General features: G+C 45.7%; 2 protein-coding genes across 3 annotated transcripts in view; one reads left to right on the forward strand and one right to left on the reverse strand.

The window, feature by feature from the left end:
* Pfdn1 (prefoldin subunit 1) overlaps positions 1–11,813 on the forward strand; it is a 63,215-nt gene extending 51,402 nt beyond the window's left edge. Inside the window, exons 4-5 of one of the 2 annotated variants that reach the window (XR_001233501.1) lie at positions 11,172–11,282; positions 11,412–11,483. Coding sequence is in view for 1 of the 2 variants with exons in the window: in XM_005382045.2 (XP_005382102.1) it covers positions 11,412–11,495 (84 nt within the window). In the remaining variant the exon portion in view is untranslated. Of the gene's footprint in view, positions 1–11,171; positions 11,283–11,411 lie in introns of both variants that reach the window. The other variant, XM_005382045.2, reaches the window with a different exon arrangement.
* Positions 11,814–13,223: 1,410 nt separating this feature from the next.
* Positions 13,224–13,730, reverse strand: part of Cystm1 (cysteine-rich transmembrane module containing 1) — a 60,094-nt gene continuing 59,587 nt past the window's right edge. Inside the window, exon 3 of the mRNA XM_005382046.2 lies at positions 13,224–13,710. Within this exon, the coding sequence (XP_005382103.1) occupies positions 13,604–13,710 (107 nt within the window). The 3' untranslated portion in view covers positions 13,224–13,603. The remainder of the gene's footprint in view (positions 13,711–13,730) is intronic.

The raw sequence follows: 13,730 nt of genomic DNA on the forward strand, positions 1-13,730 counted from the left end.
TTTTTTTTTTTTTTTTTGGTTTTTCTCCGGTACCAGGAACCAAACTCACGACTTTGCGCTTGCCAGGCAGGCGCTTTGCCGCTGAGCTAAATCCCCAGCCCCTCTTCTTCCTTTTCCCTGAATGACTCTTTTCTCAGTTTCTAGAACACACAGTTTCTCTCCTTTTTAAAAATTTTGTTGGTTCCTCATCTTTACAGTCTTAAAATGTTGAAATTTTAAAAGAGTAAGTCTCTCAACTTAGTTTGTCCAAAACAAAACTCATAATTTTCCCTTGCAAAGTTGTCCTTGTGTTAGATTCCTTATTTCAGTGAGAGGCAGCATTAGCCATCTAGCCAGTATGCAAGCCCAAGCTAGGCATGTTGGGAGGCATGTTCTTGACATTGCCCCTCCCCAACTTCCGGTACCTCATAAAGGTTACAGAAGGATTTGATTTCCCTCTTTCTGAAATCTCTCAGTTTTTTTCCTTTATCACACTGAGATATTATCTCTAAGACCGTCACAGTGCCCGTCCTGATAGGTTTCCAAAATGCACACTTGTATTCTTTAATTTAGTACTTCGCAAATACCATTTTCCAGGTGCTGTAATATAAAAAAGTAGTGAAGTACTAGATTAAAGGATACAAGTGTGCATTTTGGAAACCTATCAGAAATAAGCAACTATTTTGTAATAATGGTGATTGTTTATTTTTATTTTTTTTTATTTTTTTGAGACAGGGTCTTGCTTTGTAGCACAAGGCTAGTCTTGAACTATGTAGCCCAGAATGGCCTCAAACTTGCAGCAGTCCTCCTGCCTCAGCCTTCCAAGTGCTAGGATTATAGGTGTGCAGCACCACATCTGGCTCAGGTATTCATTTAGCATTATTGGGTACTGCCGCTTTCAGGGAAGACCTCGGTAAAGCACAAATTTCAGCCAAGATCTAAATAAAAAGGGTGATTAACCTCTTCAAAGTATCGAGAGGAAGAACATTCCAGGTGGAAGACATATATAATAAGGTATCTTAAGATATAAATAAGTTTGATGGAGTTGTTTGAACAAGTGAGGGGAGGTACAGAGTGGTAATGAAGATGGCAGGGTTCAGAGCATGTAGGCCTAAGTGTCCAGATTGGAAAAGTTGGATTTTATGTTTAGCATGACATGAGGCCTGCAGAGGGTTTTGAGTGGGGATTAACTTTATTTACACATTAAGGTTTCCACAGAAGACACTAACCATGAGGTGATGGCAGCTTGGGCTAGGATGGTAGTAGTGGAGCTATGTGGGAAGAGTATAGTTTGGGAATATATTTGGAAGTACACTGACGAATGTTGGAAGTAAGTTAGTAATATTTACTGATGGGGAGGTGGGGTTGGAGGAAAGGAACAGAATCAGGGAGAGCGCCTGTATTTTTTAAATTGAACAGTTAGAGAGTACCACTCACGGAGATGTGGAAGACTGAGAGAGGAGTGGAGTGACTAAACTAGCTGTGTTTGTGTTAAACATGTTAACTGTGAATTTAACCAATAAGAGGACATGTTTTATATAGAACTGGATATGTAACTCTGGAATTAAAGGGAGGTAAGGGTTGGATGTATAAATTTGGAAGTCATAATAATTTAAGGTAGGCAGCCAAGAGTGCTAAGAGGTGGTGATGGGGAGCAGTTCCAGGGTAGCTTCCTAGAAACTGCCAGCACTACAAGCTGAGCAGAGGAGGGGCATCAGCGAGGGGGACTTAGGAAGAGTAGCCAGTGATGTGGGAGGAAGGAGCACTATTTCAAGAATTGTGCTGAGTGCTGTTGAGAGATTGACTTAGAAGATAGCAGAAGTAACCACTGTTTCCAGTAATGTAAACATCACCAGGCCTGGGCCACAGTCAGTTCAGTAGAGCAGATGGACCTGTGATTGGAGAGGGCTGAGGAGCTTTTAAACCTGGAAACCCCAAATAGAAACAAGTCCGTGGGTGAAGACTGTTCAGTGCTTTTTGTATTGGAACAGTTGCTCCTGGCACAGCCACTAAAAGAGTTTGGTTAAAGAAGTTTTGTAGAGAGGAAGTGAGAAAAGGGAGCACTAGCTATTGGGAGCTGTGAGGTATAGGTAGGGTTTTTATTTTTAATTTTTTTTTTGTTTTTTTTGGTATCAGCAATCAAACTCAGGATCTCGCACTTGCCAGGCAGGCACTTGTGCTGCTGGGATATATCCCCGGCCTAAGAGGGGGTTTTTAAATGATTTGCTTCACCAAAAAGGATCTTGCGTAGAATGAAATGGAAGATTGAAAAGAAAGAGAAGAAGGTGGAGAAGGCGCATGGGGATGGAATTCACGGCTAAGTGGAGGTTGTGTTGATTCCTGTATATGTACTGTCCCTGTGAGTAACAGGGAAAGAGACAAGTGTGTAGTTACTAGATTGGGTAGTGGGAAGAAGAGTAGTTATTAGATCACTTTTCTTTATGAGCTAAGGGGAAGAAGGAGTACAGGTGACTTGAGATGAGACAAAGTGTGAAGTAGTTGTTTTGGAGAGCAGACAAGCAAACATGTTAAAGAGGTTTAATAGGATTTCCAGGCAATGTGAAGTGCTTGTTTGAAATTCATGGCCCTGAATTTCAAGTAAGACCATTCAGCAGTTAAGTGTTTTTTTCCAGCGGCATTCAGCACTTAGGTCTAGGCATGACCTACTGGTAGGTGATGCGGTTTAACCTGGGATGGCATTTGCCAGGAAGGCATACACAAGGAATATATACAAAGGGAATAAAAATAAAGTATGGACTGGGGAAGCTAAGCTGGGGAAGAGGAGGAAAGGCCGTGGAAGCATAATGATAATGAAAAACTTGAGTGAAGACATTGAAGAAATGCTGGAAGGACAATATCAGATAGAAGTGACCTGAAAGAATATGAGGTAGTAGTGGTCAAACTGAAAATTTGGAGGTGATGCAGTTATTAGTGTTGGTAAGATCTAGAGTGTGACGGGCTGGGTAAAGTAAATATCATGAAGGGAGAGGAGGTCATGGTTTTAGATGGATCTTTGGCATTCTGGTTGGAATCATCTTGGTTTGGTACAGCAGTGGTGCAGAGGAGGATAGAGAATTGTCGATGGGTAAGGGCAAGTGTTCAGGCTGGTGAGGGGGAATCAGCTGGAAAAGCGCAATGCTGTGCTTTGTTTTGTTTTTGTCTGTAATGTTCGTATTTTGCTAATTTTTTTTTTAAACTGTTCTCTTTAAAATGAATTTCAAGAACCAGCGTTGTTGAAGGAAAAAGGACAAATGGTTTGGCAGTAAGCTGAATGAATGAATGGAAAGATGGATGGGTGGAAATTTATGCTTTTGTTAGACAGCTTTCATTGATTTTTTTTTTTTCCCCCAGTACCCGGAATTGAACTCACGACCTTGAGCTTGCCAGGCAGGCGCTGTGCTGCTGAGCTAAACCCCCAGCCCCCATTGAATGTTAAAAGTCTTGGAAATCTCTGTCTGTATTCAGTTCTGCCCTTTAAAACTCCTTTTAAAAAACAAAAACAAAACATTGAGACTGGGTCTTGCTTTGTTGCCCAGGCTGGTCTCAAATTTCTGGGTTTAAGCCATCTTCCCACCTCAGCCTCCCAAATAGCTGGGACTGGGCATATGCCACCTCACTTGGCTGATACTCCCATCTTTTTAAAGAAGGGAAATCAGCAGATGGCAGGTTGCTGGCTGGATCCAGCCTGCTGTTTTTGTATTTTGAGCAATCACACCCATTATTTATACCATGCCCATTGGTCTGCACCTTATCTGTGCCTGCTTGTATGCCATGGTGGCATAGAGCACTACAGAAACAATCCCACATGGCCTGCAGTATTCGATATCTGGGCATTTACAGAAAGTTTGCTGACTTCTGCTTTAGAACAGTGCTTCTCACACCTTAGTGTGCCTCCGAATCACCCCAAGGGCTATAAAAACACAGATTGCTGGACGGTACCTCAGAGATTCTGATTCAGCAGGTATAGATTGGGCCTAAAGTTCCCAGGTGATAACTGATGTTAGTGGAATAGGAACCACACGTTAAAAGCCCCTGCTTTAGAGATTTAACCCATTTATGCTAAAGATTGGCAGTTTTTTAATTTTTTCATGTAATTCATATATGTGACCTGGAAAAATTCAAGGAAAAAGAATTTGAAGAGAAAAAATTTTGTTCTGTTGTTATAGGCACTACAGAAATGGAACACAAGGCATAAAAGGATTAACACATTCATGACGGGGCCTGTAATTCAAATACCTTGTTGCCAGGTGCCTCTGACCCGAATTCCATCGTTTGTTGTTTAATAGCTAACCACTCGTGATTCACGCTGCCTGATGGGACAGTTATGCTTGTATAGTGGGAACATGTTACGGTGGTGACCAGGTTCCCTATTTCCTTAATCTTTGCTGAACCAAGGGTCTTCTTCAGCGCCTCTCACTTGGCACGATTGACTGGCTTGTCATTAATGCTTTTAAGCCTGGTGACCCCAAATGGTAATGATTCTATGGGTGAAGACTGGTCAGTGCTATATAGTTGGAACAGTTGCCTCTCCTGGCTTTGTACTTTGCTACGAGCTTTCTTTCTACTTTATATTTTCCATGGGTTGTCTGGTGGCTTGGGCTTTGAGTGTCCTCTGCTTTCAGGGTACATAAGTATTGCAGAGATTTGTCATGGCTGATTGAGTTGGGGATGGTAGCCGCAGTATGTGATCTCAGGAGGGGCTGGGAGTCTGACCCTGTACAATAGCTGTGTTATTCTCAGCAGGTGAACCATACCTGGGAGTGAAGCAAGATCTGTGCTTAGCTAAACCAAGTCATTTGTCCTTGTCCTTCAGCAGGGACCACTGAAGGCTATTTCTTAAAATAATTTCTGGAAGATGAGATGCAGTGACCTCTTCTGAGATTTCTCTCTAGCCTCCTGCTCCATGTCTAAGGTTACCTTCTCTTTGAGTTCTCCTATACTATAGTTCAACAGTTAGAGCAGAGCCTACTGCAGTGATGATGAACCTTTTAGAGCTTTCAGCGATACAAAGAGCCCAGGGTGGCACGCAAGCCATAGATTTGCCACCACTGGCCTAGTGTGTCCTCAGCAGTGAAGTCGATGTGCCTAGGTGAGTTCACAAGTGGTCGCACCCTTGGATCACTTGCACTGTGCCTTCCTGCTTCAAATCTCTGGCCCGGCTTCACCTCCCTTTCCTGCCTGTGCTGAGTGCATCTCACCATCCACGTCACAGGATCACTTGCTCTCAGCTCTGCCCTGTGCCTACTGGTTGAGGCTCCTCTCTGTCCCTTCTTCCTTCTGCTTGTGCTCTCGTGTGGCCTTTTTTCTCTTCTCCCTCTTGTTTCCCAGCCTTCCACATTTTGCTTCCTGGCTGCCAATGAATTCTTGGCCTTTTGCTAAACTTACCCATGGTGGGCAGCTGGCAGTCTCGGATCATGTGCAGTTCGCAGCTAAGGGAAGATGAGAATCAGTTAGGGCTGTTGGGCTTTGAATTTAGAAGTCAAGGCAGAGACAGTGAGAAAGGCAGCCTTTGTCTTGTATTTTCTGGTCAGTAGTAGACCTTGAAGTTGGTAGAGGTCTGCAGAAGTTGAGCGTGGTTTCCTTATAAGGGAGCAGGCTATGGCCAGGTTAGGTCAGACTGAGGGCAGGGGGTCTCTGAGGACACAGATCTCACAGAACATAAGGGTTAGAGAGAACTTGTGACTGCCTTGTCTCTTTCCCCTGCAGCCTGGATTGGAGATCAGGGATCAGCCAGAAAAGGGTGCTTTGATCCTCCATGTCTCCCCTGTTTCAGTTTACCCATTTTAAATTTGTTTAGTCTTTAGTATGAGAGATCATTTGAAGAAAGGGTTCTGCGGCTGAATGAAAATAGGGCAGTGCAAAAGGCCAGGACACACTGGTATTGTCTAAATCCTCACTTTAAAATGGAAAAGTAGAGGGCAGGAAAAAGAATTTTTTCTATACCCCAAGATATAACAAATAGGAAAGTAAGTGCTAACTTAGAGGAGAGTGGAGATAAAATTCATAAGGACAAAGCTTACAGAGGTAGCATCACAAGATGAATTACCTCAGAAGTCTATTTGAGAGATTGTGTAATGTCGGGAAAGTTCTGGGGACATGAGCCTCTTCCTTTTGTGAGGAGATGAAAATGAAATGCCAGCCTCTCAGTCTGTCTCCCAGAATAAGGTTTGGTTGATGAGCAATGACTCCAGCAGTGTCACTTCTGGCCATGTTGAGCCTCACAGGAAATCTCAGGATTTCTCATCAGGACAAGGTCCCATAAGAATGTTACTGCACTTAGAGCCTGTGGTTTGATGCCACTAGAGAATTTCCTAGGGAAACAGTGAAAGAGTTCTGAGAGAATTTGCTCAGCAAGACAGAGGCTGCAGTGAGGGCAGCACATGCCTCCTGAGGCCTGCTGGTGGAGGTTTGGGTTCTGCATCCCCCTGCCCCCGCCCCCAGTTTATAAGGGGATCATTGTCGTGCACAGCTCACAACAGCCCTGGGGCTAACCCACAATGGGGCAGTTTCTTAAGGATTTCAGAGTCAGAGATAGGAAACTCAGAGGGCTTGTTTTCTAGTTTTACAAAATAATTTGCTGAGCCTAAGGGTCTCACCCTTAGGGTCTGTTCTGTTAGCGGGAGCAAGGCTTTGAGCAAGGCCCTGATGTCCCAGTCATGATCAGTGAGGTTTGAGTTTTAAATCTCTGTTTATTCAGGAGCAAGGTGTTAGAGGGGAGTGCCAAAACCTGAAAGCTACTGTGAGGGAGTATGGTTAGTTTCTGCCCTTGTTTTCTCTGGTATTTGTTCCTAATTCATTTAGTTTGGGAGGAAGTACTGAGAAGGGGCACTGTCTGTACGAGCAAATCCTCAAGGCACTCATAAGAGTGATTTCCATAATAAATGTACTATATTTAACAAGTGACAAGTTCCTGTTTTGTCCCAGCCATTCTTCTAGATACTAGGACTGTATCTTGGGACTGAACAAAGTCCTGCACTTGTGGACCTTCCCTCCTCATAAGGGAAGCGAGCCAGACAGTTACTGTTTGGGGGAGTGGAAGTGCTGGGGAGAGAAACCTGGTAAGGAGAAGGCCTTGCAGATAAGGTAACACTTGAGCAAGGCCTGAAGGAACAGGGACGCTAAGGTGGGTGTTTACGGGAGTGGTTTCCTACAGAAAGGGAACAACAAAGGGCAGTGTCAAGGCACAAGTTACTGGTGGGCTGGAGCTGAGAGGGAGAAGGAAAGTTGTCAGAGGTGAGTCAGAGACTTAGCTGAGACCACGACCATGCTTGGCTTCCTGACACTTGAAAAGCACTACGGTCTGAACATTTGTCTCTCCCCAGATTTAGACTGTGAAACGCTAATTTCTAAGGTGAGGGTATTAAAAGATGGGGCCTTTGGGGGGATGATTAGGTCATAAGGGTGGAGCCCTTTAAATGAAGCCAGTGCCCTTGTGAAGGAGGCCAAGGCAGTGGTCTTGCCCTCCGTCATGCGAGGACTCTGGGAAGGTACCAGCTGTGGACAAGACAGCACACCTGAGCACACACTGAATGTGTCTTGATCTTGGGCCTATCAGCCTGGGAGTAGTGAATTTCTGTTGTTTATAAGCTGGTCGGTTTATGATATTTTGTTTTAGCAGCCCAAAGACAAAGCAGCTTTGCTTTTTACTCTGGGATGGGAAGCCATTAGAGGCTTAAAGTCTTAAAAAGATGACTCTGGCCACTTTATGGAGAAGGAAATGAAGGGTCAAAAGCATAAGAGACTTTCTAAGAGGCTTTTCATTAAGGGCAGATTCTGGATATATTTTGAGACAGGGCTAGTAGGTTTTGTTGCTTGGTTGGATGTTGGGTGTGAAAGAAAAGATTTTTTTCTAGAACAGTTCCAGGAATGGAGCTGTCATTTACAGAGATGGAGAAAACTGGGGTCCACGGAGTTTCTGACTTGCCTAATAGTTGTAGGAATAAGCTCTGGAGATTCATTGGAGAAGATGGTTAACTTAGTCGTTGGTTCCTTAGTTTCCCTTCATGCTGACAGCCTCATTTGTATTTGGGTCAGTAGTACCACAGTTATTTATTTACTTATTTGATCAGTGTGATACTAGCATATAAACTTCGGGGTGCTTACCTAGTGTCTTGGTTACTTTTCTCTCGCCGGGACAAAATATCTGACGCCCAAAATTTAGGAAGGAAAGGTTTATTTAGCTCACAGTTTGTGGAGGTTTCAGTCCATACTTAGCAGGTTACAAGGCAGAGTGGCACATGGCAGGGCTACAGCTCATGGCGGCAGAACACAGCAAAGCAACAAGCACAAAAGCCAGGAATGGCTGCAAGCAGCCTCTTCCTCTCCCTTACATATGCAAACTATCCACCCCAGGGTGGGGTGTAGCTCTCACACTCATAATCAGTCAAACTCTAAAAGCCTGCCCTATGACTGCATGAGGCTTTGGGGGGACACCCAGACACAAACCATAACACCTAGGCTTCTGCAGTTCATTGTGTGGTCAGAGCTACAGCAGGGTAGGATCCTTTGGGTCCAGAGGAGCCTTGGGATAGATTCTGTAACTAAGGCTACTCCTCGTTTCTGAGGCTGTGTTGGTTTCTACCTGCGTAACAAGTTACCCAAAGAGGTAGCTTAAAACAACACAGATTTCTTCTCTTAGAGTTCTGGAGTCTAAACTCAATGTGTTACAGGGCATGTTCCCTCTGGTCTAGGGAAGATGTCTTCATTGCTTCTTCTAGCTTTATCTCATAGATAAAGCTCAACAGTCTCTGCCTTGGTCAACTCAGTGTTCATGTGTGTGTGCATGCGTGTGTGTCCCTGTCTTCACGTGGCCTTCTTTTAAGGATATTAAACATTGGATTTGGGTCCACTCTTCCCAGTGTGACCTCAGTTGAACTTGTTTACTTATGCAAAGACCCCCTTTCCAACTAATGTCTTGTTTATAGGTTCCAGGGATTAGAACTTAAACATATTTTTTGTGAAGAACAGCTCAGCCAGTTTCAGGTGCTTGGCCTGGCTTCTGCTCTCAGAGTCTTGTAGGCTTAGATGTGTTTGGAAACAAGGAGGAACTATTAAAATGATTAGAAAACAGGTCTCACTATGCTCTGGGTGCCTGTCTGTGGGAACTGTTTTTTGTTTTTGTCTTTTTTAGAATTATCCATTACATTTAAATAAATTAAAGACTTAAAAATAGATTGTTCAGAGCCAGGGATATAGTTCAGCAGTACAAGTGCCTGCCTGGCAAGTGCCAGGTCCTGAGTTCAATTTCCAGTAACCCCCGCCCCCCCCCCCAAAAGCCAAAAATACATTGTTTATTTGCAGTGGGTTTTTTGTTGTTGTTTTTTTTTGTTTTTTTTTTTTTTGTTTTTTTTGGTACTGGGAATTGAATTCAGAGCCTTGCACTTGCCAGGCAGGCATTGTGCCACTGAGCTACATCCCTGGTCCTGTGTTCTATTTTAAAAGTTGAAGACTTTAGAATATGCAAGTGGGCCAGGGATATAGCTCAGCAGCACAGCGCCTGCCTGGCAAGTGCAAGGTCCTGAGTTCAAGTCCCGGTACCTTAAGAAAAAAAAAGAGAATATGCAAGTGACTTTAGACTGTGAAAGTAGAAGGTAGAATAGATTTTACTGGGTCAAGAATTTTTAAGGCTGAGAATGACATCTGAATTTGGCCAGCAGCCTGGCTATTATGGCAGAGAGGCCCTTGCTGCTTATGCTCCAACTTTATGGTTTTGCCAGTAAACTGGCAGAGATGAAATGCAGCGGAGCTCAGTCCTTGGGCACTGGGTATGGCAGGGAAGAACCTGCCTCCTCCACCAGCCAAGCCCTTAACTTCCCATGGGCCTGGGCCCAAAAGGTACCCAGGTGGTGTGCGACACTATCTGGCTGTTGCCCCCCCTTCCATGCAACACCCAGTACATGTACATTCTTCAGTGGTGTGTCAGTGCATACCTCTTTTTTACTCACAAGTAAAGTCTAAGGGTTGTTTATCAAAGGAAGTTCAAGTTCCCACTTTGCTATCACAATGATAGGATTATATCAGGGTTAGCAATGTAATAAAAACAAAATTCCTTAGCAACAGTGTATCCTTGAGGCCACTGAATTGTTACTGTAGTCACCATGAGTTTTATGGAGTTCCTGCTGTGTTGTAAGGAAGTGTGTGCAAATTGGCAGATAGGAGACAAGTAAAGAGATAGGGCTCTTTCTAGCCGTAAGGAAATTTGGGAAGGAGAGGAGGCAGAGGTTTCCATGAGAACTGATAAAGATTTATGTCTTGCCTGTGATATTTGGTGCCTGCATGGAAAAGCCTGAGAGTGTGTCATTTAGTACCTGTGTGGACAGAGAATGGGAGAAGTTAAAGGCAGGCGACATGTACACAGGCACCAGAGAGATTTAATAATGAAGGCCATAAGGGTGTCATTTCGATTTTCCCACCTCAGTGCTGGCAATAGCAGCCCGGTTGTGCAGCCCACCTCCCCTCGCTTCCTGGGTCATATGGCACTTGGGTGAAGGGGAGTCAGTGGAGAGAAGGGCACTGGTGGCACCTGGGCTCCCTGGGCCAGGCTGCACATTACTGCTCCAGTGTGGTTCCGTCATCACAGGCACCGTGGGAGAGGGTACTTTTCAGTGTTCCTTCAGGACATGAATAGTGTTCTTCTAAAAGAGAGCCTTGCTTTCATGTCTGCTCAGTGGGAATATAGCCACAGCTATGTCCTCGAGGCAGGGGCCAGTGTGGTAAAGCCACCATACTTCTAGGGTGAGCGTAGGACAATTTATGCACACACATCATTTCCTTTGACTAATCTTTTGTAATTCTGATTCCAGTGTGGCTTCTGAAAGTCGTTCATTTTGACTAAGTTGAGATTTTTAACTTAGGACCCAGCTGGGGCAGGAGGTAAACTTCCAAAAAGGTCTACTTTACTCGCTGTGTCACTGTCCTGGCAGCACTGGTTTCATTAGAAAAGCAGATTCCACCCTGACTCATCTGCCTCAGTGAGACGAGTGATCCAATTCACAGCGCTCATGGCAGCCTACGGCTTGCTGGACTGACCAGTGTATACTGTCCGCTCTGCAGCCTGGTGACCAGGGCGCCTGGCCGAGGCCATGAAAAACCTTAAAAAGAGACAGTCTGTTATGAGGCAGGAGCTTTGTCCGGGAATTTCCTGGCCTTTGTCGGGTGTAACTTCATGTACCAAGATGCCTGTTTTTTTAAAGGCCACTTCCTGCTAGAGGAAGAGAGCTACTGCCTGCCTTCCACAGAGGACTTCTGCTGTCTGCACCAGGGGACCTCCTGCCTTTGTCCACTGGTCAGCCCAGGTGTGGCAGGTGTGTGTTACTGGCTTCCAGTTGACACTATGTCCCTGGAAGTCACTGATCAGAGATGACATACCTTGTGCACATAAAAGCTGCATCACCAACCTCACATGTTCTAAACCTGTCTTTCTCACATTGCAGCAGAAAAAGTCCTACCTGGAGCGCAGCGTTAAGGAAGCTGAGGATAACATCCGGGAGATGCTGATGGCACGAAGGGCACAGTGATCCTCTAGGGGACACTCTCCCTTTAGACCCCTCTCATCTTGGCAAGGGCAGCAGGACCTGCACGGGGTGGCAGCCTCCCTCTACTCAGATGGACATTTTATCTGGTTGGGCCAGCAACCAGCCCCACATCTTCTGTATTGCCCTGAGCCACTTTCAGGTCCCACCCTGTATATTCCCCCCAGCTTTGCCTGCCCTGGAAGCTCCTCTTTCCTGTGATGATCCAGGAACTCCCAGGAGAGGGAGGACGGGAGCCAGGGCCTACGGATATGTTCTGCCTGATCGGCCACTAGGTACAGGCCAATAAAGGGTTTGTCTTACTCTGCTGAGTCTGTTTTTATTGCTACCAGGATGAGAAGAGAGGGCACAGCTGGTAGTGGGACTACCCTTAGCTCCTGCTCCCTTGTGCTAGAGCCAGCTTCCCCTTGGGGAGTTGGGTCTTGCGCTCTTCCTTTTCTGGTCTGACTGATCCCCGGACTTCTGGGCCTCCAAGTACTACAGAGAGGGAATTCACAGCCGAAGCGTTCGGCCAGCTGTGCTGTGGAGTCAGCCTCCAGACTCCTTTCCTTGCTTTCTCCCAGGCAAGCCACAAGTTCGGTAGCCAGCAGCACCTGCACGGCTGTCTCCTTTGGCCAGTGTCACAAGATTGATCCTGAGGTTTCTTGCAGGCTTAGGGGCAGTAGTGTGCTGGAGCTGGCTTATCGCGCTTAGGACAGCCGATTATTTGTCAGGAATTTTGTTGCAAGACACTTGTTGTACACAGCCATTGTGGTTTTTTTTTCCTGTTGCTGGGCAGGGATTGAATCCAGGGCCTTGTCTGTGCAAGACAAGTGCTCTGTGGCGGAGCCACGTCCCCTGCAAACACAGCCATTGTTAAAATTACATAGTATGCACGAGGCCCTGGGTTCAGACCCCAGTGCCATAAAAATAAACAAAAAGCCTGAAGTATGCAAACTTGGAAATTTTATCCCTTCCTAGTTATTTTTTTGTATGTGGCCACTATGTGTGTGCCTAAGGTTAGGCTTCAGTCCCTGTGCCTGGGCGGTGGGAGCATTCCATGGTGTGCTTCTGCGTCATGGTATGTGGGAACTTACACCACAGAGGAGATGCTACCAGATCATAGCTTTTTTTCTTTTAAAGAGTGAAGACTGGTAGCACAGCACTGCTTTGAAGGGTGGCAGGTGGAGGTCAGGTGGGAGCTGCCAGCCACAGCCTCTGGCCTGCTAGGCGGGTCTGTTGAAGGAGCAAATCTGACTTGCACTATGTAGCTCAACGCCACCCCGTGGCCAAAGGTGAGATGAGCGGCATGGCTGACTAGGTCGGGGCTGGGAGCAGGGAAGACTTGGGTCTGTCTCCACGACTTGGGGTCCTGGGTTTCCAGAGGAGCCTGGGTTACCCTTCCTTCACTAAGAGGCCCCTTTTGGAGGCTGTGGGCAAATACATGTCTGAGTTACACTGATGAATGCTCTTGCTGGTGCTCATCTCGGAGGGAGACTGGGATTAAAGGACACCCTGCTTCGAGCTTGCCTTCCTCACGGCAGCCACACTGTTGGTGCAGGAGCCAGAAAGAAAAGGTGAAGAGGCTCCTCAGGCACTGAGCAATAGGCGTGAGCCGAGGTACCTACACTGTACAGGTCTTAGTGAGCAGATGAGTACTTAGAAGTGGAAAGAATTCAGGAGGCAAGAAGCACAGACCCAGACGCTCAGATGATCCCCAAGAATTTAGACAGCTGAATTTTGGGCAGATTTATTGAAACATACAGGGTCTGAGCAAAGAAATCATTCAGTGGTGTCTTACACCTTGCCATTACCTTGAATGTATAATTTTAAAATTATAAATATATATTTTATAACTAAGCCTTTGGCCAAAAAAATACAAGGAAAGTCATTTAGCACTTTTGTTACAGATCAATAAGAAATGGATTTTGAACATTAAAAAGATCAAGTCACTGAATTAAACAGCAGCAACCATCACTAATCTATAGATTCCCAGTGTTGAAAGTAGAGGTGCCTGTGCGGAGCTAGTCATTTATTACAGCAATCAGAAGAGACGGGGGCAGGACACCTGTGGGACGTGGTGGCAGAGCTGGCACGGCAGGAGGGCTGGCCAATCAGGTGAGCATGTCCCAAAGGCAGCAGCAACAGAGAGCAGTCCAGCAGGCCGTGAGGCAGGTGGATGGACCCAGGTCATCTCTTCTTTGGTCTTCTACCACATACACTGAAGGAGAGAGGGGCAGG

This window comes from Chinchilla lanigera, unplaced genomic scaffold, assembly GCF_000276665.1.
Source record: "Chinchilla lanigera isolate Chin_1 unplaced genomic scaffold, ChiLan1.0 scaffold00017, whole genome shotgun sequence".
NCBI lineage: Eukaryota > Metazoa > Chordata > Mammalia > Rodentia > Chinchillidae > Chinchilla > Chinchilla lanigera.